At 44.1% G+C, this 27,855-nt stretch overlaps 1 protein-coding gene across 2 annotated transcripts; it reads right to left on the reverse strand.

Annotated features, from left to right (window-relative positions):
* Window positions 1–110: 110 nt before the first annotated feature.
* On the reverse strand, window positions 111–27,779 carry Nsun2 (NOP2/Sun RNA methyltransferase 2). Of its 2 annotated transcripts, XM_047556491.1 has the most exons (19): window positions 27,602–27,778; window positions 27,359–27,516; window positions 26,756–26,860; window positions 21,885–21,990; window positions 19,386–19,457; window positions 18,533–18,617; window positions 16,740–16,932; window positions 16,276–16,350; window positions 14,975–15,105; window positions 11,988–12,061; window positions 11,434–11,564; window positions 11,016–11,112; window positions 8,165–8,349; window positions 7,785–7,877; window positions 7,171–7,306; window positions 6,440–6,520; window positions 6,046–6,184; window positions 3,599–3,638; window positions 111–1,041 (listed from the first exon to the last, which is right to left on the reverse strand). In XM_047556491.1, exons 1-19 carry the CDS (start codon window positions 27,701–27,703, stop codon window positions 759–761), a joined length of 2,286 nt encoding a protein of 761 aa, XP_047412447.1. In that variant the 5' UTR covers window positions 27,704–27,778; the 3' UTR covers window positions 111–758. The 2 variants fall into 2 exon arrangements, with proteins under 2 accessions (XP_047412447.1, XP_047412448.1); XM_047556492.1 differs by lacking the exon at window positions 7,785–7,877 and having other exon boundaries at window positions 27,602–27,779.
* Window positions 27,780–27,855: the final 76 nt, after the last annotated feature.

The following is a 27,855-nucleotide window of genomic DNA, read 5'->3' on the forward strand; positions in this document are numbered from 1 at the left end:
ATGGTGACATTTCCTTCACCAGGTGAGATGAGGGCTTTGAGTCCAACACTGCCATTAGCCAAAAATAAGTTCTGCCACCTCACAAGGGCAAAAAATGAGTCACATGCATATATGCATCATCATTAATAGCTTTTTATTTAAACATCCCAAGGATTCATTTAAAATAAAAAAGACCCCAATCCCATTTAGAAATAAAAACTGAATAAAAGCACATAAAAGGCCCCATAATTAGTATCCCAGTTCACAACAGAGTGCTTACTCTGAAAAGCTAGTCACCTTTGTTACAAAGGCACAGCAGTCACCTGAGGTCCAGATTCCAACCCCACCGCACATCAGCGCCACACTGCTGATGTGCACCTCGACATGCTAGGAGAGTTATGGAAGTTCCCAAGACTTCCTAAGGAGCTATAAATTCTTCCTATAAATAATTTAAAGAGACCAGAACTTAAGACCAATATAGGCTTAACGAAAGGGACCAGAACATTCTGCAGGGGCAACTTTCTTGAGGAAGATGATTTTAAGGTGAAAGTCTGTCACAGTGACAGACAAGCCAACTATGAAATGAGCAACTCCTAGGTGCTAAAAAATACTTTCTCACGAGCTCCACACAGAAGCAGGACCAATCCTCCCAGACCACTCCATCAATCTTCCCATCAGTTTTCAGTTTTTAAAAATATAGACTTTACAGCTCAGAAGACATTCTGTATTTGGTTTGTCACCAAGGGCCAATGGAGACCAGGCCAGTGTGTGGGGTGTCCTCACCGGGGTGTATCAGGTGCTGTGGGGTTGCAGCCTGGGGTGGCTTCAGGAAGGCCAGCTTCCTCTGCCCTCAGCTCCTCACCCAGCCCGTCCTCTGGCAGCTCAGGGGTGGCTGTGCTGTCACTGGTGAGAGCAAGCCCCTCTTTCTTCTTTTCTCCAGACACCTCCAGCCCCATCATCCTGAGATAATGAAGCCGTTCATTCTTGGGCACGAAAGTTCGAATTGAGGCCTTTCCCCGCCAGCCACACAGCACAATGGGGCACTGCAGGGCATCGGGATTCCTACAAGGAAGACGGCTTCATGTAACATCAGCTGTGTTCATAATGCTTCTAAGAGACATTAACACGCAGACTACTAAACCCTCAAGGAGGTGGAAGGGCATTTGTCTGATGCAACTGCAGGTCTTCTTGAAAGAGATCAAGGTCTCCTCCTCCTCCTCCCTTGAAGGAGCTCACCTGGGCAGGCAACGCAATGACCTGTCCCTGCAGACTGCATGCTAATGAGGCTGTGCTGGAAAGCCACTCTCCTCCAGAGCCCTCCTGCCCCCCTCAGGGTGGCGTCAGTGAACAAGCTGCGGTCTTCAGAGCCTGGGTGACTCCTCAGTTAGCATGTGGCAGAACCCAGACAGGGACCAGGGTGCACATTCTTTCCTACTCAAGGTTTCCCATGACACGGCCTCTAGAGAGCCCGTCATGACCTGAGCCTCCTGGACACTGCACACTTCTGCTGTGTCACCACCTCCCTGTCCCACCACACAGCCCCCACTCCCGCCCCCTTCCTCCCTGGCCCAGAGAGGTGCCTCCCAGCCAGGGCTGCAACGTCCTTCTTCCGCTTCTTTTCCACATGACTGCAGAGTCCATGTTTTGGGCTCTGTTTAAACACAGAGGAGGAGGGGATGCAGAGGACTGACCGCATTTTAAAAAACAAACCAGAAAAGGAGAAAAGAAGGACCCAAACAAGAAAAAGAAAAAAAACACTAAAAAGAGTAAGAACCACATCACCCTTCCATTTTTCCAAAAGCACAGACCGTAAAGGTTTATACAAGTTGGAGAAAAATGCAAAAAATTCCCAACCTCCCATCTTCTTAACCACAAAAACACACAAGCAAACAAAAAATATCTAATAATTCCTGAGCTGTCATTACCTGTGTGAACACGTACTTACATGTGGAAAAGTGCATCTGCATCTTAAAACATCCCAATGTTTTCTACTGGGGTCATATGTCACCGCTATTTGTAAAGAGCATTTCTGGGTCCCTATTAAACGTGTTAAGAAAATTGCCTCATTCAGAATACACTGGCCAGCCTGGCTTTGTTCTTCGGGGTGCCACCCGCCTACGAGCACACCTCACAGTTCCCCTTTTAAATCTTCTCCTGACCCCACAAAGCCCTCCCTATTACGCACAGCAGACTACCAGCTGCCCACACCAGCTCTGTACTGCTCTGCCCCTTCCCCAACTGTCCATGTCACTCATCCACCCAGTGCCTTCTGGCTATCACAGACCAGGTGGCTGCTCTGCAGGGACACCCTGAAGTCTGGCTCTACAATGGCCACATGTGGCTCTGTTCCTGCCTCCCTGACATCCCCCCTAAAGACCCAGCTCCTCTCATGTCTAAGTCATTTCACCAAGGGCCAGGACTTGAAAGAGAATTACAAGCTCAGGCCTGGGACCTGAGCAGCCTGCCCTAAGGTCTACCTGCAGTGCACTCCAGCATCTTGAAATGAGTTACTTTCTCCCCTTGCTTCCAGTTCTGGGGATGGTAACTGCTCGGCTGTGACCTCCAAATGCCACTGCCCTGCTCTGCCCACACTCACCCATCTCAATCACACCCGGGCTACCCGCAGTGCTCCCGGCAGCGACCCCAGGCAGCCGCACACCTTCCAGCACTTCAGTTCCTCACCCCCTACACCCTCCCCTTCCGCTCCTCAACTCCCACGTGAACTCCTCTGTGCCCCAACAGTGCACGTGCCAAACAGCAGCCTGAAACCTCGGAACACATGGCACCTCAGCCCGTGCAGGGGGCTCAGGTCTCAGCTGCCCATCGATCCTCTCTCCCCGCCTCCGTCCCCTGTGGCTGGGCCCCAACCACACAGCCCTCCACAATTGTCTGCGCCTGCTTCACAATCCGGGCTTCAGTGGTTTGTCCTTGCCCTGCATAACCCTGGTCCATGCTTACCTCCCACAGAAACCTGCACTGTAGCCCTACAGAGCTACTCCCCCAGATCAACTCAGCTCTGGGTCCCACTGTATTCCTTCTCTTGGAAATGGTCTCCTAATCACAAAGAGGTAGTGCCAGAGGTGAGGTGGGATATTGTCACTTACTCGGAGGCCACCTAACTCTTCATCCCAATTTCCTCATTGGCAACTGCTGCCAAAGAGTCCTGTGAGGCTCCAGGGTGAGTAGGTGCAAGCCAGTTGTCAGTCAACTTCAAGGTGAGCGACAGAAGGGCTCAGCCTCTCTTAACCAGCCTCCTTGGAACAACGTCTGAATGTGACGGGACCCACACACCAGCTGAACCATCAACTCGACCTCTTTGCAACAGCACACTTTTCCACGTAAGTCAGAAATCAACCAATTCCTAAGGCCTGGAGAGTACTGTGCATTTTGTTCTCCATAACTATGCACGTGTCACACCTGCCTCCCAGCAGACTGTCCCATATAGTACCTTCATAATAATCTACAAGGAGAATGCTTTAGTTCTGTGGTGTTCATAGTCCCACTTTGGGTGGAATTCTCTTATAAGGCTTCCAAGGGCCCCGAAGTCCCCACCATCCCTTAACATTTCCCCGCCTGGGAGAACACAGCACAACCAATGGCCCAAGGCACGCTGACTTACGCAGAATCCGGCTCATACTTCAGTACGACACTTCCTTTTGCTGGAAGAGAAAGAGACATACATTTGCCAAGTTCCCAAGTCAGCAGACACAACTGATCATGTGTCTGTGTTGTGTTGTTTTGAGGGAATAACAAATAATCTCTTGATTAAGAATTGGACAGAGGGACTGGGGTTGTGTCTCAGTGGTACAGCACTTGCCTCGCATGCCTGGGGCACTGGGTTCAATCCTTAGCACCACATAAACTAAATAAAATAAAGGTATTGTGTTTTAACTAAAGGTATTTAGTAAAAAACTAAACAAAAGAAAAAAAAGATTCTAGATGGAATCTTATGTGCATATATAATTACAGGACCAATGTAATTCTACACCACATATTACCAGAAAAATGAGATATTATATTCCATATATGTATATGTCAAAATACATTCTATCACGTGTAACCAAAACAAATAAAAATTTATCTTCTGAAATAACAAAAAAAAAAAGAAAGAAAAAGAATCTGGATGGAGAGAAGTCCTTCACACACAGCTGAGCCTGTGAACACAGCAAGGACAAGGGGGCAGAGGCCCAAGACACAACCACTGAGCAAATCCTTCTCAGGAACAGGGAGGATGGGGATTGACTGCTGGTTAATTCTCAAAATTCAAAACTGAAAGAATGGATAAAGAAAACATGGTACATATATACAACAGAGTATTACTCGGTCACAAAGAAGAATGACGTTGACATTTGCTAGTAAATGGATGGATCTGGAGACTATCATGCTAAATGAAATAAGCCAATCCCCCAAAAACCCAAAGGTCATATGTTTTTTGTGATATGTGTAATCTACTGATTCATAATAGGGTGAGGAGAGAATAGAAATTCAGAGGATTAGACAAAGGGGAATGAAGGAGTGGGGTGGGGGACAGGAATAGGAAAGGTAGTGGAAGGAATGTAACTTTCTGGTGTACATTTGCATCCACTACCATTATGAATGTTCACAAGACTAGGGTCTGTCCTAATAAGAATAAGATACATTTCATGCTTCTAAAATTATATCAAAATGAACCCTATGGTCATGTACAACTAAAAAGAACTCATCAAAAAATTATAATTAAAAAAAAGACTGAATCTAAACTGAAGCTTCAGTTGTTACAAAGAGCATGAAATAAGATAGTCAAAAATGGTACTATGGTCATCTAAATATAGGATTAAAAGGAAAAAGGCCAGTATAAACTAATCTCTCCTTTAAACCAAGGCCTGTGGCAACTCCATGTGGGGCTTCCAGCTCTGCAGCCCCAGCTGACACCAAGAGAGGGCTGCGCAGCAACAAGGGCTGACTGCTTAATCAAACGGAGCCGGGCATGCTCAACCGTGAAAACAGGCACACGTGAAACAAAGGAAAAAGGGTTAGAGGAGCTTGGCAAAATTTTTATGCCCAGGGGAAAATGCCACCAGAATGATCTGAAGTGGGAGTTTATGAAATACAAAAGCAACAACATAACCAAAAATCTATCCTGACTGGTTAGCAGAGTAGTGGACTGCTGGACAGATGAAAGTATTTTGCTTTAACAAGGTTGGCAGACACCAGGTGAACCAGACACCCCGTTAGCTGGTCCCGTGTGCCTTACAGCACAGGGGCACCCAAGCACCAGAGCCCGGCCCCTGGCTACCTGCTGACTAGTCCTGGCTGGTGGCATGGCCCAGGACTCGAGCTCAGCAAGCTCCCCTGAGGGCTAGTTCAAGAGGCCAGCCTCCAATGCCTGACAGACTCCCACAGGTTGTGGGCTGCCAGGGCCTTCAGCAGGGATGAGTGAACAGAACAGCACTCCTAAAGATGACGCTGAACGTTTGAAGATGTCAGATTTCTCCAAAGCCCTCTGGAAACTGAGTAGAGAGTAGTCAGTAGACAGTGCCATGATGCACAGTCTCCTATGCATGTGGATGACGGGTTCTAGGACTGCAGCAGACACCAAATGCAGGGACGCAAAGGCCTCCATATAACACGGCTCACAGTCCACATAGAAACCACACACTCCTCCCTCATCCTTTAAGTTGGCTCTAGGCTACTGATGACTACAAAATGCTAAGTGAAGACTTTTGTTTTGGTACCGGGGATTGAACCCAGGGCTGCCTAACCACTGAGCCACATTCCCAGTCTTTCAAAAATGTTTTAGTAGAGACAGGGTCTCAACAAGTTGCCCAGGCTGGCTTTGAACTTGTGATCCTCCTGCCTCAGCCTCCTGAGCAGCTGTTATTACAGGCATACGCCACCACACCTGATAAGTGAAAAGTTTGTGTGTTTATCCATGACTGGATGAATCGGAGGAAGTGAAGCACAGGTATGGAGGAATACCCTGAAATATGTGATTGAGAAATATGACAGAAAAGAAGAAACACCTGGAGTTCTGCATCCTTACAGAGACAACACAAGTTGTGCCTCTATGTGGTCCAAATCTCTTACCCAGGTCCTTGGCTTGACTGTATGTCTCGTTGCTGAGTTTTCTAAAAAAAGGATTTTCCTGGGTCAACAATGTCTTCACATCTTCCATTGATATTGTGATAATTCTTGAATTAATAAATGGATACAATGTATAGATTCCCTGTGGAAAGAGATCACCGTGGTGCCATCTATGAATGACACCATCACCCACTCAGGCCTATTTATGGTGTGCCCTCAATACAGCCTTTGGGGTAGGTGCCCCAAGGCAGGAGCCCAAGCCCTCGAGGAATTCAACTATCCCCAAAGGTAAACAGCAGGCGGTAGGGGCTGGCTGTCCCTGCTGCCTGGCCAGAGTCCTGCCTCACACCCACATGCCTTGTCTATGCAATGGCTTTGGAGTTTGTGTCAGAATTACCTCCTGTGCCAACCGGAAGGCACAATCAAATTCTTCACCACTGTTATTTCGACACCAGACTTTTATCCCTGTGTTAATAACCTGTAAGAAATAAAAAATTAATGAAACAGATAAAATCAGGATAATCAAAACAGTCCCTTCTACTACGAGATGAGCTCTATGTGAACAGCTCCAGGGGAGGGGGAGGGAATGGCCATCAACGCCACAATGGGTTTTCAAGAACCCACCAAGAGTTGCAAATAGCCCGAATCACGGGCTCATGACAAATAATTAGAGATGAAAACTGGACATTCTGAGGATGCCAGAATAGGTCAGCATGTGTTCTGATGACTATTTAAGGCAAGGAGCTGTCACATCATGTGGTCCTTGACAAACCAGCAGAACCCCTGGAAAGAAACGTGAACAAGGCAGATCACGTCTTAACACTGCTATGAAAATGTATGATCTGTCAGACTCAAAAGCAGGAAAGCAAATGACAACAGGTCTACACATGGCAATCAAAGGAAAACATCCGACAGGACAAGGTGAATGGGTACCCCTGTGCATGGCCAGAGCATCCATGCCCTCACCCAGGAGGCCAGCTCCCGGCGGATGTAGCAGGGACCCAGTCTTGGTCCTGCACAGCTCAGAAGCCACAGGCCAGGTGCAGGGCCTCTGCCACTGCTGCCTGTGGGCAAGCTGGTGCCAAGATCCTGCAAGCCCCAAATCAATCACAAGCCTGCGGTTCTCACCTTCATCCTTTCACTGTTGTTCAGAAGCACATTCCTCAGCTCCTTAGAAACCATGTAGAGTTGCCTTTTCTTCCCTTCTGTAGTTCGAGTTAGCAAATTCATTCTTGGGAATGACGGATCCAAGGCATAAAACTTCCTGTTAACAAAATAAAGCTGTTTATGCAAGTTTAGTTCAAAATGCAGTCAGCTGTCTCTAAACATCTTACTTTCCCCAATAGAATTCAGCTTCTACAATTGCAGTAGGTTAAAAGCATCCAAAGAGCATCCAAAGTGGGTTAAGAGCATTGGTTCTGGGCTCCTACCTGCTGAACTTATCTACCTTTGCCTAGAACAGCCAGGCAGTATTTGAGGCACAAGGTCAAGGCCCTGCAGTAATTAGGGCAGCTTCTCTCCTTCAAGTGCTACTCCAGTGACCAGGACCTGAGGCACCTACACTACATGGGAGCTTCTCAAGAGACTTTAACAAATATATGCAAAGGACCAGGATTCCAAAAGACAGTAGGAGTGACCACCTAGCAAATATTGTTCTAGTGAATGTACATGTGAGCAGTGGTGTATCTATCACTTTAGGTATATTTCTTCAAAAGAATTAAACAGGCTGAATCAATCCTTACTCAATAGGTGGAAATAATGGGTCATCCTCGGGAATGAACACAAAAGGGTCTTCTTTAAATCCAAATAACTTCATTTTCTTTGACGGAGGAGGACTAAGAAGGAAATAAGGATGAGATAAATAATGGCACCCTGCACAGTAACCAAAAGCACAGGGTTCCTTTCCCACTCAACGCTCGCCCCGGTTCCATGTGATGGGTGTTTGCACAGGGGCCTGAGCTGGAAGGCACCTAACTGCCTAGTTGAGCACAAGCGCTCACGGTGCACGTCCGCCACGCTCTCACCCGCACCCGTGCAAAGACACCACAGCAAAGGCCCTGGGCCCAGTGACTCCTAGGAGACCGTAAACAGAGTGGATGGTCGGGATCAGTTAACAACTTACCCACACACACCATCTTTCTTATTTTCATTATTCTCTAGATTCTCAGGTGTCTGAGTTATTTCTGAGTCACCAGTTCCCGTGGTCAGCTGGCTTTCTGGCTCCACAGTGTCCACAGGTTTCCCCTCTGCACAAGTTGCAGGGCTCAACTGTGTGGCTTCTCTGGTCTCTGAAGATTTACCCTGTACCTGTGTGGGGGAAAAATCTGTTTAGAAACAGCTGCAAGCTTCTCGCTGCTACAAGAAAACTAAAGCTGCCCAAGTTCACAAAATCAATCAGCTGTAATTTTCCACAGCAACGTAAAAAACAATTTTAAAGAAGTAGTGCTTTCAGCCTGTCTGCTCTCATAAATGGAATGCCCAGGCAACGTGCCCTCAGGGTTTAGGCTGCTTCTCCCATGAATCCTACAGAGCACACAGCCTGACCCTCGGTGAGGCCTGCAGCACCAGCTCTTTCCTCACTTGTAAATGCGCCCTGTGCATCAGCTCCATGCAAGGAACAGCCAAGAACAGGATAGGTCAAACAATTCCTGAACTACTAGGCAGAGGCAAAAAGACACGAAAGAGAGAAGCGAGAGGGCAGAGAGGACAGATCCAGGGCGCCTGGAATGAGAAGGTGGAGCTCAGCTCAGGGACTGGGAGACACCTGATAAGGAGCACACTGCTGATTTAAGGCAACAGGAAAATTTAAATTTGGTTTTGAGCATTGAGAAAATGTTTTACTTATACTAAACTCTTTTAGGGCTGGGGCATAGCTCAGTGGGAGAGCACTTGCCTAACAGGCATGAGGCCCTGGTTCAATCCTCAGCACTCAGGGGAAAAAATTTAAAAAAAAAAAAAAAAAAGCGCACCTTTAGTCTTTGTGAAGTAAGTTTACAAATTAGGATACTTTTAGGCAGACAAATTCCATTTCCCCAGGGTCACAAAGCTATGAAGCAGAGAAGCCAAGACCTGACTTCGGCCTGAGTCCAAGCTTTTAACACTGCTTGCCACGGCCTCTCAAGAGAACCTTCCACTTCAGCATTAAAAAGGCATAAAACAAACCCCAGGCCCTGGACAGCTATCTGTCGAATCTCAAAAAGTGCCTTCTGTCAGCCCATCTGAGAGCCTGTTCTCCACAATGCTTCCTCTGTTCCACAACCTTCCACATTTCTAGAAATACTGACTGCTGGAGTGAATTCCAACAGGTGACTTCAACTAGACTGTAAGACCCTACCTCATCACCAGTGCAGACCACGCCAGCACACGCTATGCTTGCACAGCCAAAACTACTGCCGAACTGAGTAAGAAACAGATGAAACAGCAGAAATGCAAGAAGTGCGTTAACATTTACCCGAGCAAGTACACTGACATGTTCTAAAGAGCAAGACAGCACACACAGCAGAGGCAAAATGAAGGAAAAGTCAAAACCCAAGTACACAGGCTGGAATGTGAAAAGACATCAAGGCAGCCCCCAAAGCAAGTCAATCTAAACCCTGAACACAAGCAGGCTCCAAGCCTCTGGTGGGCACTGTGAAAGTCACTAGCCAGTTGAGGATACTGACCACATAAAATATACTAATGCAAAGTCACATGAACCATTAGGCCTAAAACATGCTGCCTGGGCTGGGCATGCAACTGTGTGGTACATCAGGTGCTCAGCACGTGTGGGTCCTGGGGTCAATCCTATCACCCAAGAAATAAATAATAAAATACGTGTCACTGTTAAAACGGTATGGAAGAAGGAAAAGTCATCTCAATACTAATTTCCTGGGGCTGGGGTTCTAGCTCTGGTGGAGCCCCTGCCTGGCATGTGTGAGACACTGGGTTCAATTCTCAGAACCACACATAAATAAATGAATAAAAATAAAGATCCAGCAACAACTTAAAAAAAAAATCAAAAAATAATAAAATATACTAGAACAAGTAATATACATTAGCAAAATTAACCTGGCTTTTTTTTCATGTGGCTGCTAGAAAACAAGACTACGCACGTGGTTGGTGGACTTCTACTAGAAGTACACACCTCTGAGCACCCAGGGCTCGATTCCTCAAAGGAGGGCGGGGACACCCCAGCATGAAGATCCCATACAAGGCTGAATCAGAAAAGGTGCCCTGGGTCAGCTGTGCCCAGGAATGTGGCTGCCTCTAGGGAAAGAAAGCACTTCCTCTGTTTCTCCAAAGCCTATGTGTTGCCTGCCCTAATTTTTAAGCCTGAGCCTTGAAGAAACAGGCTTCACCCTGATTCCAGGCCACGCTCTATAATCGTGGAAGGCTGACTTGTGAGCTATCCAGTGAACCAATGGCAGCGCTGATGAAGACGGGAACAGACTTGTCAAGTGGCACCTCAGGTGGAGATGAGGGAGGGTGGCATCTAATCTTCCTGCCTCCTGGCCTCCCGGAGGAGGGTACCAGCAGGCAGTGCCGACTCTGAAAAATAGACGAGGCTGTTCCCAGTATGCCAAGAAGCCTCCACAACTCCTCAGTTAGAAGAGCTGCCCTAAGGTCAGCTGGGTGCCACAGATGGGCAGCAGGCTGGGATGAACTACTCACAGGGAGCTGGAGCAGAACCCGGGGGCTTCAGGCTTGGGGCACAGAGCAGCCTTCCTGTTTTGTCCTTTCAATTATTATTAAATACCTCCACTTAGGCTGTAGATGGAATGTGTTCCCCCAGCGGAGCCTTTTCCACTATCTCCAGGGAGAAACATCTGCCTTCTGGAAAACTCAGACTGCAGTGAACTCTCCTCCTGCAGGCCCAGGGCCTCTCAACCCCCAACACCCCTGCCGTCGCTAACCTTCCCTTTGCCTCTGCACTTCTGGCACTGGACTCCTGTTAGATTTTGTCCTAAGTGTACAAAAAGATCAAACGCGCTTACCTTTGGCTGACGTTTATTCCATGGCATGGAAGATTTTTTCACTAATACTGCCACAAAGAACCCTCCAGTATTTTGATGATGTGGTAATATTCTAAGGCTGAAAAACAGAAAATTCATGTTTTATAAACGATCCAAAATACATTCTCTTAGTATGAAAACAAAGATGAATGGCCAAAATGCAGTCTCCAAGAGTGCAGGAGGCTCCAGGGCACTGGTGCTGCAGCTCCAGTCAATCCCACTAAAAAAAAGCTCCAAGCCAACCAGGAGACAACGGGAACACCTTCCTTGCTGTAAACTTCCCACATGAGGACGGCCACACTGCAGCGTCACCCGCTGCCTCCAATTCTCTTAACACAGCCCACAACTCTCCAGGAGAGCATGCCCCCTCTTCTCCAGGCCCTGGGGCCCTCACACCTACCACCGCTCCAAGTGCATCGCCCGTAACTTTTCCGGGTCCTTTGGTGGGAACATGGTAGGTCGAATCTGGGTATGCCTGCTATGGGGAACGTCGGCCCAATCTGCAAACCACTGCCCATCCCTGGTCATAACCTGCAAGAGAGGGCAGCTTTCTTGACTAGAAGCACAAACAATGCGAAGAAAACCTCGGATGCAGGAAAACACCCCTCACACAAAAAGGGCGGCTCAGTCTGTCCAAAGGACATTTTCCATGTACGTTTCTTTTTATTTTTAAAACAAGTCTGATTGTTTCTGACCTAAAACTGTAAAGTGAAATTATTTCATACTGAAAACGGGCTTGAATCCCAGACCATCAAGAAATAAAGGCAAGGAAAGTTTTCCTGCTAAAGAAACATGGAAAATACCATTTGTTGTGTGATTAACTGATGCCAAACCATTCTACCACATGTAGGACTGCTCACATTATCCAAACACAAACACTTTCCAACTGTGAGGGCTCTAAGTCTGAGGAGCTATCCCTGCTGCTCTGAGTTAAGGTCCTTGTCACAGGAGTACCTTCCACTGCGTAACTCCTGGCATCCACTTCAGTCCTGGCAATTCTGCAGATACGTCAGCAAGTTCAAGAGCACCTTCATAGCAAAAAAGAAAAACAAAAGTTTCCAAAAAGGCAAGGCACAATTGTGCCCAGTGAAAGAAGCCAGACACAAAACATCAGACACTGTATGACTCCACTTATAGGTAATCCAAAGCAAGTTCACTGGCAAAGTAGTGTTCAGTTAAATGATCTGTAGTAAGCTTACCAAGCTAAGGACCCCTCACAGTTTTAGATCATTTTTGCCACCCACAAGGTTTCTTTTGCTGATTAGTGTGTATTTCCTGACCCACCTCTGCCCCTACCTACTTTGTCAGCCAGCAGGAAGGTTAAGAGCTGCCCACACTGGCCCAGTGGGTAGTCTACACTGTACTGGCTGCTTTCCTCCAGATGAAGTCTCAAGCAGTGTCGGTTGGAGGCCAGTGACCACTGAGATGGAAGCTCTGCTCTCTCAGAGGAAGTCCCCACTGTGCACAATGCCTCCGGTGGAGGATCAAGACAGAGTACCAGGGTGTGAACTGAACCACACAAAACAACAGTGGTGACACCACACTGCACCAGGCACATGTGAGAAACTCACCTTCCTAACAAGAAAACACCTAAGGAACAGGAGGCTCAAGTGACCAACAAGGAAGAACTCTGTTCCGACCTTTGCTAACTGGAAGAAAAACTAGGACTACATACCAGGGAAGTGAAAAAGCACGGCATAAAATTAAATATACATAATCTAAACTTCAACACAGTAAAGATTAGAAGAAAATGTTGCAAAAATCAACCAAGTTACTCTAAGAACACACACACACCCACACACACATTTTCCACCCTCTAAATCAGAAAGCCCTCAAACATACAATCAGCTGGGTCACCAGCAATGCCTGATCTCAGAAAAGTCCTCCCAGGAGGAGGGGGTTTTCAAAAGAAGGATGCTTCCCCACTGCGCTTTAGAGAGAAACCTGTGGGAAGAACCAGAACTGAAACTCTACTTTCAGAGAACACCTTCTCACCTAGGCTGGTCCTGCAAAGGCTGGTGCACTGGGAAACAATGATGGCAGGGCACGTGGAGCTCAAGGTAAGAACCTGTCCCTATAAAACAGGCAGCTATGGAGCAAGTAGGTCTGTTCAGAGAGGGGACAATTTTATAAGACATGTAAACAGCAAATGTCTGAACTGTGTGGACAGGAGTAGAACAGCAAGTACTGCATGTGAAGAATGCCACCCACTGGGAGTGAAGGCAGATTTGATGCTACAAGAGCTTTTTCCTCCTGTAACCGGGACCCGGCTTTTGATCTCAGCCATGAGCTTAAAACAGAAAAAGGAATAACCGTAATGACATGAAGTACTCAGGCAACAAAAGACTTAGCAGAAAACATCAAATACTGAAGAAGAATCTACAAAAAATTACATTAAGCACAGGATGGGGACATGACCACCCATTCCAAGTCAAGAAAATGCTCACAAAGAAGCCAGAGAAAGTCGTTTTTACACAAAGACACCAAGCAAAGGAAGCAATCTGAGCCCTCGCACACTGGAACTAGCCCTCAGGTTTAAACGGCGAACCGCAGCTAAGCAAGCAATCAGTGAGTGCAGCCCATCTTTTAGTTCTCAGATCTGGGACCAGACTATGGCAAAGGACTTGTGAGGAGTTTGTGTTATTCAAGCAAACTAGACCCACATTTTTCCAAAAGTCCTGGCTAAAGCAGACATAAATCCAAGCAGGTTCAAGACTTCTGACACCTCACCCACAATGCTTCTAAGTGTGATTTTACAATAGTGAAACTACTACATTATATTCCCCATAGTCCTTTTCATACACCTTTTGAAGTAAAGTACTACCCAAAACATGGTGTGACCATGCAAAAATCACTGTTCAGAAATCTTTTCCAAAAACAATATGTAAGCACACAAAATGGACACAGCATATTAAATCCCAGCCTAAAGAACACAGCAGAGGACTGACTGCACAGTCAAACCAGCCAGAAGAGAAAACTCAACCAAATGTGTGACAACTGGTGGATGCTGCTTCAGGAAACACACACGTAAGAGTTCACCTTGCTTCACACCTGTGACTGTAGGAAACTGCTAGCATTCTATTCTGGAAACAGGACAAGTTGGAAATTTCTTATAATTTGCTCTTCAGAAAATATGACAGGGAAAGTGAATGTAAAAAGATGTCACTGCTACAGAAAACAATATGGAGGGTCCAGGGAAAAAATTACCATCCAAGTGCACACCTAAAAGAACTGAAACCATGGTCTCTAAGAGGTACTTATAAACCATGTTCACACAGCATGTTTCACAACAACCAAAAGGTGGAAGAAACCCAAATGTCCATCCACAGATAACCGGGTAAACAAAATGTGGTCTGTACATAAATTACTACTCAGCTTTAAAGAGGAGTGGGGTTCTGACACAGACGAACATTGGATACTGGGTTAGTAAGTAAAGAAGTCAGTTACAGAAAGACAAACATGATTCTACTTCTAGGAGGTGGGCACAGTAGAAAAACTACCACAGACAGAAATCAGAACGATGGCTACTGCGGTGTGAGAGGGGCTTGTTTAATGGGCCCAGAGTTCATTTTGCAAGATAAAGAATTCCATAGATAATGTGGAGATGGCTGCACAACAAAATGCACCTAGCTAACACTACTCAACACTTACAACACTGAAGAGTGAAGACGATAAACTCTCTTCTGTGCCTATTACCACAATAAAAATTAAAATATATACCAGTGTGATAAGGATCTAACGATTTTTACAATTTACACAAAAACAAGAAAAGCTTGTTTTCAAGCCCCATATTTCATAACATATGACAAATTCATTAAGGAAGTGCTTCAACTATGGACAAATCGTTTTAGGAGTAATAGCTGTAGGTTAAACATATAAGCGAAGGCCCAAGAAAAGACCTGTAGGACATAAAACATAGCAAAAAAATCCAGTGCACCTACCTTCGCTTTTCTCCAGAAGAGATGCTATGACAGCTTCGTCCTCTATGGGGTTCAGGGAGCACGTGGAATACACCATCCTGCCACCCTCGGCCAGTTGCTCAGCTCCTCGTGTGGCGATTCGCAGCTGTAAGCTAAAGGTTGACACTAGGTCACCGTGAAACTGAACATGCCCACAGGGCAAGGCGTTACAAGCACACATTTACGACAGCAGCTACAGGTTTTTACAACATCATTAGTGATTTTAAAAAGGGGTTGGGGGTGAAGCTCAATTGTATAGCACTTACCTAGCATGCATGAGGCCCTGGGATCTATCTGCACCATGAAAAAATAAAAAGAAACCAAAAGCAAAAACCAAAAAAACCCCCAAATAAAAAACTCCCCAAGGTTATTAGTTAGCATAAACTTACACATGCTGCTTGTTAGTTAAAAAAAAAAAAAAAAAAAAAAGTACAAAACACCTATTTATATGTTTTTCTGTTCTATTAACCTTTCCCACCATGTCAATAAGCAAAGAATAAAGGTGATTAATACTGGAATTCAGCACTTCAGATGAATTCCACTGTTTTTTAAAAAAGCTTCCACATTTGAAGAAATATGTGGTTTTTTAAGTGTAAAAATTGTATTCCTTCATTGAGTTTAATCCAAACACTTGCTTCCATTACACACACACACACACACACACACAGAGTAATAAGTATTTGATAGAGAAACAAAATCACCTATTAAAGTCATTTGTGGTGAATTTTCATTAGTACACTTTAGATCACACAGTTCTGCTTAAAAATGTGTAATTTTTCATGTTAAATGAAAAAAGAATATAAAGCTCTACAGATAACAGCTGTTCTAAACAGTAGCTATTCTAAACAGGTATTTTGAAAATCCCTATGCAGAGAAACCAAGTTATCATTTCAGTATGACATCTCCTTTTTACTTAAGAATTTTTCAAGTTTGAGTATTTTCTATTTCTAAAAAGTCACAATATTAAGCAAACTAATAATTCAACATGAAAAAAGAAAGTGAAGAGAAAAAGGATAGTAAAACCATGAAGATAGAAAATGTCGTTTCACGAAAAAAACACATATGTTTGAAATGTTCTGGGAAAATGTTACAAAAATCACACACAACTTTCACCTACTCTTGAAAGGTTTTAGACAAGCACAATTTCTAACATATAAGCAAAATCGCAAGAGGCAGCCATCAAATCTCACTCGCCAATGCTGAGCTCTGTACTAAAGATCTGGGTGCTCAGTCACATCATTTAAACAATCTGTCACTGAGTGCAACTAGTTAGTCTCACTTACCCATGCAGCTGCAAGCTGTTTAAGGTGGTCCACTTCTTCCAAACATCAATGTTTTTTCTCATAGTGCCATCTCCACTGGAAAGAAGACATTTAAGAACTTGACACTGCACAAGTAAATGAAGTGTAATGGCATGCATACTCAAGATGGTTAACAAACAGGCATTACTATGAATACCAATTAGAAAATAATCTGAGTTCTCACCAGGACAACCAACTTTCCACGTCTGTTTTAGGGATACTCTAAAAGCATCATACTTTCTCATTAAACTTCAATTTTTAATCCAAAAAGGAAGTAACAGACTAGAACAAGAAACCTCTTTCAACTCCTAGAGCAATTCATTTTCTTTCATCTGGGAGAAATACAGGTTAGGTTACCCTTCAATGAACTGCTTAGAACCAGAAGGGTTTGGGATTTCTTTGGACTTTTAAATATGGGTTTTCTGGCCTCTTAATAACTTTACTACCTGCAAGGGACATCACACAGAACTCGGTCATAGAAGAGAACCTCTTTCCTTCCGTCCACATCTATGGTGAGTCTAGGTATGCTGGATGCATCGTGGTTGACCACCATGATACAGGGACTGCTCAACCTTTTGGCTTGATGAACAAGCAGATAGCAACGCTTGTTGTCCACATCATTAGCGATCACAAATCCCTCTGGGAACACAAAATTGCAGTTGTCAAGTTAGATGCAACAGAAGTTGAAAACTTCCTTGAAACACATCATCGGCAGGTAAGAGGCAGGGATCCATCAACCTAAGATCCAAACTCAAGACTTTCTAGCAACATTTAAGGGGTCCCAAAAAGGAAGCCAAGTGGTTGTGCATGGATTTTATGGACCCATGAAATTTCAAAATCTCAAGATTAATTTGTTAAAAAAATTATTTGCTTTGTACCAATTATTATGCCAACAATGTCTTTTCTGTGATAGGCAATTATTAATTATAAAAGAAGAAGAAAGAGTATATAGGAACCACATAACAAGTGTTAAAATACTGCACACATGCCAGGGCTTTGCTAGACTGACAAACAGGCTCCTGGGTGGGGTATAAATTTCTGAATGCATAAACTGTTCCTGGGGCACTCGACTGGTCATCAGGGTAAGAGCCACTGCTTGGAAGCTTACTAGGTGCAGCCACTGCTCATATCTGATTCCTCTCAAACCCCCAGCAAAAAGGCAAACAGGACTAATAACATTTATCATCAGGATCATTCTTTAAAACAACATGAGGCCAGTTGCAGTGGTGCATGCCTATAATCCCAGCAGCTCGTGAGGCTGAGGCAGGAGGATCTGGAATTCAAAGCCAGCCTCAGCAAAAGTGAAGTGCTAAGCAACTCAGGGAGACTCTGTCTCTTAATTAAATACAATATAGGGCTAGGGATGTGGCTCAGTGGCCAAATGTCCCTAAGTTCAATCCCTCATACCAAAAAAGAAAAAAAAAAAAATGAAATGCAAAACATCAATAATACAAAGAAGAGAGACTGCTCCTGCTAGCACCATCAAGGCTCTTTATGACTGATTAGGAGAAAACAAAATCAGGGAGGTAAATAAGACTTAGCGAAAACATTACTTTGAGCGATGTAAGAAAAGGGGACATAAGAAAAAAACCACGTATATGCAACTAGGTATGCTCACTGAAACTGAAATGGGACAGCTGGCTTAAAGAGATGGAGCAGGAGACAAAGGTGGCTGACAAGCACTATGGACAGCGTTTTGTTCTGGGCGTCTATAAAGAACTCTGGTAAAGGGGCACCAGCGACACTACCAGCTGCCGCTTCCCGAGTATTCTGCAGTCTTAAAACACCCCTGCAAGGTGAACACTGACTTTCCACTGCAAATGTGACATCTACACCGCCAAACTTGCCAGTGGGAAGTGAAGAATCTGCACCTAGAGAGCCTGGCAGCAGCTCTGACCACATCCCACAGTCGCTCACACACGAGTCAACAGGCAAGGAGGGGATGTTACCACTGAAATTTCAAACCATGCAGGCCTGACCAAAAAGACATCATTTGCTTTAAAGAAAACACACAGAATCCTAAAAGAAAGCCCTACCCACCCCGCCCCACAAGGCATAAATGTGTGGGACTGAGAACTCTTGACACAGTGCAAAAATGTCCAGCTCTACCACACCAACTAGAAAACTTACCTTTTTGTCAGAAGAATTCAAGGCCCACTAAGCAGGCAATGCTACCTCTCTTCCTCAGCTACAAACCAAGGGAGCTTTCCTACCCCGTCTAAACTAGCCCAGAGAGTACCTGGAAAGGGAACGCTCATGTCCGCATGCAGCATTTCAATCAACTGCGTGGTCTTCGATCCAGGTGCTGCACACATATCTAAGATCTGTTGACAAAGCAAGAAGATGATGATGGATTTTTCAAAAAATTGAATATTCTACAATTAAAATAAATTTTGTTATTCTAGTATTTTGATTTCTATTTCAAGAACACACTTTTTTATTGAATGAGTCTGCAGTATGTCTTATGTTACTTATAAGGATCCAATAATATCTAATGCCTGATTGCCACCCGCCACCACCAATTCCAGAATGATAAAGGTGCAGTCTCCACAGGGGACAGGAATAGAATTGCACCAGAAACCTATGAAAGCAATTAGTTAGAGATGAACAGCGAGAATCATTAGAGCACAATGCTACAAGGACAGGGCACCCTAGACTCAAATCTCAGACCAATCACTTGTTAGCTCTGTAACCCTGGGCCAGTGTACTTGGTTTCTTCCTCCTTTATTTTCCTCATCTGGGAAATAGTGATGGCATCTACCTTCACAGGACTGTGGGTGATAAAAGGAATTAATTTATGCCAAGAGCACTGTACAATGTTTGGCATATGAACTCACTGTGATTTTTAATGTGACTTGACTATCAAGACCACTGAAGATAATTTGTATAGTAAATAAATGAATAAACTTTAAAATGGGAGAAAACAATTATGTGACTTTGTGCAGATTAAATAGGACTTAAAAGCACAAAAAAGAACCTAGAATACATGCCATTCTCTATCCAAAGGGGGGGGGGGATAAGATTACACATTTTCAACGAAACAAACATGACAGAATGACAGGCTATTTACCCCTTCTGTTCAGGTACACTACCTTATGATGCGGCTGAACATTAAGCAGCAGCGGAGGGATCATGCTGACGGCTTCCTGTCGGCTGATGTTTCCCTCGAGGGAGAAAAATCAGCAACCATAATAAAAATGCAGTTTCAATACTGGGCTTTGTCAAATTCAACAAGAAAAAGATCATGTAATTTTATACAGAAAAGAAATCATACCATCACACAGGATATTAAAGGAGAACAGATTTTTATACTAGTAGATAAGTGGTTGTTGATAGCTAATTAAGGATGAATCTTAGAAATTCAACTATAATGCTGATTTTATTATTACAGTCCAACTTCTCTTCGTCAGAAAGCACAGAGGGGTTGGGTGAGCAGTTCTCAAAGGTGGACCTGCTGTGTGATACCTTCAAGCACCAACTTAGCACAGGACAGAACACTACTGTCAGGTGCTCTCTCCTCTTGGCTAAAGTCTAACCTCTATTTCTTGATCCTGCTATTTTCAGTAACCATCCATGTTAACTTTCTATTCCTCACAACTACTTACAAAGAGAAAAAGACACCAGTCTTCATTTTTTGACACCCAATATCCAAAATTCCTCTAGTTACAGTCCTTACCCTTCTCAAGGGGGTCAGGCATGTGACAGGCAGATGACGTTCTGATGCACAGTTCTGCTGCTGGAGGTCAGCACTGCCTCCACCACAGACCAACAGCCTGGAAGCCACACTGGCCGCGGGTGGTGCCTGCTGCACACAACCCCTTCTGTGCCTGGACTGCAGCCCAGCAGCCAGCACTCACCTCACGCTCAGGAACCCACCAGCCAAAGCCTCCTCTCAGACTTGTACCTGCTACTTCACCTCTGGGTTTATGACTAGCAGTGAGTGGAGACTTCCTGAATCTTGATTTATTCAGCCAAGCTTTTGGGTTACCCATGTGATTCTGATAAGCCTGTCTTCTCCTTCTATTCAAGTTTTCAATTAAAGCACTAAGTAGAATGGGGACATCAGGCCTTCACGACAGACATCCAGCAGTTAGCCACCTGATCATCAACACTGAGAAGGTTCTGCAGCCAGCTCCGAGTAACCCGGAGGGTACCGCTGTTTAGCCTGAGAGCTCTCATCACAATGGCTCCTGATCAGAAGTAGACTGGGCCCTCACCACAGTGCCACACTGACTTCTCATCTCTTCCACCTCCCCAAGCTGCCAAAACCTGGCTGTTCAAACTTACCCGTGTAACCCAGTGGTCCTGACAAACCCTCTGCTCTATTAAAAGTGTACACCTGGACTGTTCCCTAACAATTTGCTTATCCTTATTGGATCTTCCCTCTAAATTAAAAGCTGATCACGTACAGATGGGGTATATGGCAGCACTTAGTTTTTGATACTATTCAGGGAGGAAAAGCCAGGCAAACATGAGCCCAGTTTAACAGTGGAAAGGTTGCATTAGTAAGAAACAGCTGAGAGTCAAGTAGAAATAAGAACTGAATGAGGTGATCGGCATTCCAATTGGTTAAGGCTTCCAGGGAAGAGAGCTGGAAAGCACCCTAAGCTCATGGTGACTCACCAAGTTGACTTGGTTATAAGGAAATAGACTGGAAAAGGAGACACCAGGGTCCTGACTTTAAAATTTGAAACTAAGAATTTCAAACCAATAAAAAGGAAATGGCAAAGTTTACCCAAACCATATGGGCACTTACTTATTGCATGAGGGAACAGCTATTCTGTTGATAGTTGCTGAAGAAAAAAAAGAGAGTGAACTGAACTCAAGGAATGTGGAGTAGCAAAAAAACTGAGAATAGCATCTCATGAGAACCAAGTTGTACTCAGGTGTTTATACCTTTTGAAAAAGGTGGAGTAGGAACTATGTGTGGGAAGAAAAAATAGAGATGATTAAAAGTGAAATTAAGCCTTATTTTTAATAAAAAACCCAGATTTTTTTTTAAAAAAAGCCTACATTCGCCAGGTGTGGTGGCACACACCTGAAATCCCAGGAGCTCGGGAGGCTGAGGCAGGAGGATCACGAGTTCAAAGCCAGCTTCAGCAACTTAGCAAGACCCTGTCTCAAAATAAAAAACATAAAAAGGGCTGGGGATGTGGGTCAGTGGTTAAGCATTCCTGGGTTCGATCCCTGGTACAAAAAAAAATAAAATAAACCCTACTAATATGGCAAAAAAGTCCTATTACTTTACATGTACAGGAAAATAGAAGGTGCTAGGAGTGGACTAAGCAGTGGTCTCTTAAGTGACACCATGTCAAGCAAAGTGTTACCTTTGTCCAAGTTCTACAAGCCCACAAGAGGAGACAATAAATTAAAATGACACCTTTGACTCACATCCTTACTAAATTTCATGATCCAACGATCCACACAAGGTGAACGGTCAGAAACTAAGGCTGGGCACACACTGATGGATGTCCTTATGTGCACATTATCTACCCATGGCTCCCAGTGACAGGTATAGTACAAACATGACATGATCCATCTCTGGACTGAATGCTGTAAGGAAACCAACGAACTCGAAGAGATCTACTTACAGATTCAGTTTCGCTAACCAGGAACTGATGAAACCTTTCCAACTGTGGAGACTTTCTCAAGATTTTCCGACTTAAATTTGTGTGCCAGGCAAGTTCTTCAGGATACCTGCATATTAAGAAAGCAAAACATCCATAGACTACACACTGACATGCTCTCCTGACAACCGCTTGCTTCTACAGACCCCACACCTAAGGAAGATTGCCAGTTTTGTTCTACTTGCTTGATCATATCCACCCTGCTCTCTCAAATGCAGTTGGGAACACTCGCTCATGTCCCTGGGCATGAGGAGTGTAGTTTAATGAGACCACAGCCCAGTAAGAAAGCAGAGCATCGTGGGTGGTGTACGGAACACATGTATGATGCTATTACAAAATCACAAGGATAAGGATGAGCCCGGGGAGCCTTTCCACTCCTGCTGCTCACGATGGCACATTAAGGACAATGTGGGGTCAGAAATAAGAAGGCATAATGAGGATAAATTACCTAAAGAAATACAGGTAACACACAGAATCAAGGCACAGTCGAGCAAGTCTGGTCTGACAGAGAGCTGCATGCTTGACATCAGACCTTTTATTTGTTTGCAATACTGAGGATTAAAATGAGGGCCTTGCACATTCTGGACAAAATTCTAGACAAATTCTTACCTCTGAGTTATATCCCCAGCCCTGATTAGGTTTTTTTAAAAATATGATCTTTGTTATTTAGAAAACAAACTAGTTCAAGATGTACTGAAATGTTTTACAGGCAAAAAACAAAAAACAAAACCAACAACAAAACTTTCCACCAAACCCCCCAACAATGCATGAATTTGAATTCCTAGGTTTACTTAATCACATAGCTCTAAGAACAAAGCATCTGCCAATTCTGGGAATATATCTGTACTTTCTATAAATGATGATGTCACTGATTAGGAAAGGTATACTCTTTAAACTTGGCCTTTACCTAGCCCCTAATCTATACTACACAAATGAGTTTGCTGGGGTGACACACAGTGCCACTCAATCTAATGCCAAGTTAAGCATAACATGTCACCTAGCAATAAATCTTCCTGTGGCTTTAACACTCATTGTTAAGTCTGTGGTATACTAATAATGCGCTCAATTTAACAATGCAGGGTCACAATGGCCAGGGTAACAATGCATCAAATTGCAACCAGAGTGGCCGCCATAAAAATGAAATGAAAAGCTGGCAAACATAAATACATGTGACTAATAGGAAACTGACTATGTAAGAGAAACAATCTAGGCCTCAAGAGTTTAAGACACTGTTCAGGAATCATAATATTATAAGATACATGTGAAAAGTATTTTATACCAAACAATGAAATTTAAACTGGCTGAATCTCTTTACAGTCATTTTCCAAACATCACTAGTGCTTTAAATCTATTTCCTATGCCTGGTTCCCTCTTCAATGTTTACTTTGTTTCAAGCACATAAAGTCAAAATAAAATCATTATTTATCAGACAATTAAACAAAACTAATATTCTTTCAGTCTCGCTAGAGGCAAAGTAGTAGGAATGTACTTGAATTTGGTTTCTGCTGTAGCATTTGGCAATATCTACTATACCAGTGTAATCTGTCATACCAAGTACCAAATGCCCACTTTTTAATTTCTGGCAATCCTCAACTGTTTGTGACCAATGACAAGATGTTTATGTAAGTCATAACGTACTAAAACACCAAAACATCAATATGCACACCACATGTCATTTACATTTATTGTAAATAGTTGAGTTTTCACTGTCAAATACAGATATGCAATCCACTTGTAACTTGAGCAAACATCATCTAATGGACCCCACAGGTTACATCTCTAACAATTTTAATTAATTGTTAAATTTCTAACAATTAATATTACAAGCTCAAATTCTTCTGAGTTGAAAGCCATTAACCATTATGAATAGAAATGTTTTAAGGATGTTTAAATAGTTAGAACTTAAAATGAATAAAAAGCATGTTTGTCATATAGCTTTAGAATTTCATGTTTGAGCCAACATATTTAAAAAAATCTTTGTAGGTTTTAGCATCAAATATTTAATTTTCAGTTATTTAATGAGTCTTTTTTTTTTAAAAAAAGCTCTATTTAGATGTTTTTGGGGAGAAGTTAAAAGCACCACTACCACCTTTGTACATCAAAAATTTTCAAGAGGAAAATAGTTCTGTTGTACACAACCTCTATGACAAATCATCTTCAACCCAGACATTAAAAAGCACATGAACACCTGGGCCTGGTGGTACATGCCTATGATCTCAGCAACTCAGGAGGCTGAGGCAGGATTCCAAGTTCAACATCAGTCTCTGGGAGATTGTCTCAAAATTTTTAAAAAAGACTGGGGATGTAGCTCAATTGTAAAGTACCCCTTGGTTCAATCCCTAGTACCAAAAAAAAAAACAAAAAACAAAATACAAAAAACCAAAAACCCACACATATTCACACAAACCCAAAAACCCACACACATTAACATGACAATTAGAAGGTGGATTGTCAACAAAAGACTGGCAAAATAAAACCTTAATAATTCTTTACTATTCTGAGTCTACAGAAAGGAAAAAATGAAATCTGCCAAACTGAGTTCTGCCAAATATTCCTTCTCAATAGCCTATTTCTGAAAGACATTTTTCCAAATTATACTCCATTACATACCAAAAGATTAGGAAGAATATTTTATGATATATTTCTGCATTTTGAAAAATACAGAAAGCCACCAGAAGTCTGGAAAGTTTCTACTTTACTTGCTGGGATATTTAAGAGTACACCAAAAGTACCAAGCAAATTTGATTAAATAAATGTTTATAGAACAGTGTAAAGAAACTGTCAATGATAACGAAAAAAGTGGCGTAATCAGGAACCCCAAATCTTTTGATTTTTTTGTTTATATCCTTCAAGCATGTGTTCAGAAAATTAAAAGAAAAAATAACCTCAGAGTTACTGGCTACTGACAGAATGACTCTCCCTCAACTACGGCCCCAGCGTAGCGCCTTCCCCGGAGGCATTGGAATTGCCTTTTCCTATGTGATGTTCAACAAACAAGGTGAGATGAGGGCTGGTAAATGTTAAAAGGGCTGAAAAACAAGTTTGACTGTGGCTTGCAGGAAAACTTATGTACAATCCTTGTTTTCTCAGTTTTTCAGAACCTGCAACAGAAAATGACCACAATGATGGGTCCTGAGAACAAACCTGTCCCTACAGAGGCAAGCTGAACTGTCCTAATGGCCAAGATGAGAAGACAAAGATGCTGAAATCTTCAAAATCTCCCCTACCCCTTCACTCCACTTCTGGACACAAGGCTGAAGGAATAAATGTTTTCAGGTGATACTATGAAGTGGCAAAACCATGCAAAACTAAAAATGTCAGAGAGTTTCCATTTGAAGAAATGCACAAGTATCACCATCATCAATCACATCTTCAAACCAAGGGAAGAGAAGTCTATTACCTAGTTACCAGAAGGAGAAAAGCTGGGTACCATGAAGGCCATCTGACTAAGCAAAGCCATAACCACAGCAGATGAAAAACATCTTTCTTTTCCACCGACCTCACCACAGTTGAACGTGCAATTACTGACCAACAGCAGTCCAACACCTGAGTTATCTACTGCACTGTACCCTTCAAATCTTAACTGAAAATCTAAAATTTGTAATAAAAAAATTGATTTTTTGGTATAAAATTGAAGATTTATTTTTGTATTGCAGAAATGCATTCTATAATGGTGATATTTCATTTTGAGCTTGACTGCATGCTTTATTTTAGTGTGACCATTTGGCATTCATTCAAAATGTATATGCTCTGCACATCTGTGGTACCAATGGTGAAAATCTAAATGGCTAGTGAAGAAAAGCAAGCAAAGCTACACTCCATGATTAATGAAAACCTGACACTGGTTTATGATCACCAAAGCTTATCTAAAAGTGATTGGTACATGCCTGTAATCCCAGCAACTCAGGAGGCTAAGGCAGGAAGATCCCAAGTCTGAGGTCGGCCTCAGCAATTTATCAAGGGCCCTAAGCAACTGCAAGACCCTGTCTCAAAACAAAAAATCAAAGGGCATGGTGTGTGGCTCAGTGGTGAAGTGCTTCCTCTGGGTTCAAGGGCCAGTACCAAAACAGCACCACCACTTCACTTTGATATTCAAAGCCCCAAAAGTTACCAGAACACACTTGTTAAATTCATCCTCATGCAGCAATTACTTAAAATATCTGTGGGTTTGTTAGTTTGTTTTTTGGGGGGTAAGAATTCTCAATACTTCAAACTTAACCTGAAATATACAATTATCATAATCTGCTTTAACAACTTTTGAAAGTTAACCAAGGGCTAGGCATGTCCAGTTTGTGCTCAAGTACCCCAGACTTATCAGAAGGCAGGCTGTGCTGTGGACACAGGGATCACCTTCACACGACTGAGATCAGGAACAGGTAACCTAGAACATTCCCGAACAGACAAAGAAGGACCTGGCACTGGGAGCGGGAATATGAGTACTGAGAAACACTGGGACATGATCTACAGCAGGCCATGGCGATCCTTTGTCAGACAGAGTCTGTCCTTTCTCTGAAGGTGGTGAAGCCACTCTGCAATAATTCTGAGGTGAGAAAACAAAGGCTGCATATGGAAATAGCAGGAGCAGTGGTGTTAAGGAAGGAAAGATAGTGGACCTGCTAAAACAAACGAACTGAACTTAGTGACTGAAACAGAAAGCCGCCAACCATTTACAAATACCTGCATGCTAATGTTCTGTCGAGGAAAGCACTCAGAGAGCACTAGGATGTCTACGGTCACTTGTCATAACAGCAAACACACTCCCAAAATCACGTTCAGAGAACAAAAATTAAAATCTCAAAGAATTATACAACATGACTAAGTATTGTGGTACTTACCAACTTAGTGGCTGTGGAACTTCAACTTTCTGACCATCTACCTCCAGGTCTTCCAATTCCTTGAAATACTTGTTCTTCAAGCAATGCAGGATCTCTTTTGCATGGCTATTAGAAAGAGAGCAAACTTCAAACTGATCAAAAAAGCTAATTTAACACATTGTGTTTCTGAACACCGCAAGTGTTTTAAAACTGAAACCAACTGCATGGCGAGATGTTCCTCAGCCACTGCCTTTTTATCATATTCCTTAAAAATTCATGAACTGTCCTTATGGATCACTAAGTGCATTCCTTGCAACGTAAATATACTCACGGCTTCAATTTTACTTGCATCTCGGAGAACCTTAGAAATCTCTCAATGCAGTGAATGGAAAAGAAAAACCACCCAGATATTTCAGGCAGATCCGATGTCACAAGTTCTCTTGTTTTCCAAAGGCAGGATGCTCAGCCCACCGACCCTCACCACCCCGTCCTCGGGCCCCCGGCTCGCTCTCCCCCGGCCACCCTGCGACGCCTCCCTGACCGACCCCGCGCGGCACTTCCCGGACGCGGGTCCCCTCCGGCACCGCCCGCACTCCCCGGAGCCCCGCCGGCCGCAGCCCCTACCTCTTGTAGCCAGTGATTCTCAGAGTGGCCGGGAGGGGCTCCCGGAGAGCCTGCATGAACTGGTCCCACTCGCCCTCGGGCACGATCTTCAGCTCCTGGTAGTAGTGCTCGAAAAGCTTGTTCTCCTTGACGATCTCGGGGTACCCGCCTTCCCAGCCCTAGGGGGAGAGGGGCGTCTCAGCAGCGCGCCCGCGGGCCCGGGGGTCGGCAGGCCCGTGCGGCGCCCCCCGGCCCGGCTTCTACCGCGTCGCTGCGCTTCCCGCCGCCCTCGGCGCCGTCCTCCGCGCCCTCGGGCCGCGGCTGCTGCTGCTGCTGGAGCCGCCGGCCCCGCGCCCGCCGCCCCATGGCCCACGCGGCCGCGCACGCTGCGCGCAGACACCGTCCCGCCACGGCCGCGACGCGGGACTTCCGGGCCCTGCCGAGGCCCCCGCGAGGGCGGGCCTGGTCCTTTCAGGGGCCATCAAGAAATGTGCCCAAAGCGCCACGACCCGTCCTCC

Source organism: Sciurus carolinensis, chromosome 6, assembly GCF_902686445.1.
Source record: "Sciurus carolinensis chromosome 6, mSciCar1.2, whole genome shotgun sequence".
NCBI classification, from domain to species: Eukaryota; Metazoa; Chordata; class Mammalia; order Rodentia; family Sciuridae; genus Sciurus; species Sciurus carolinensis.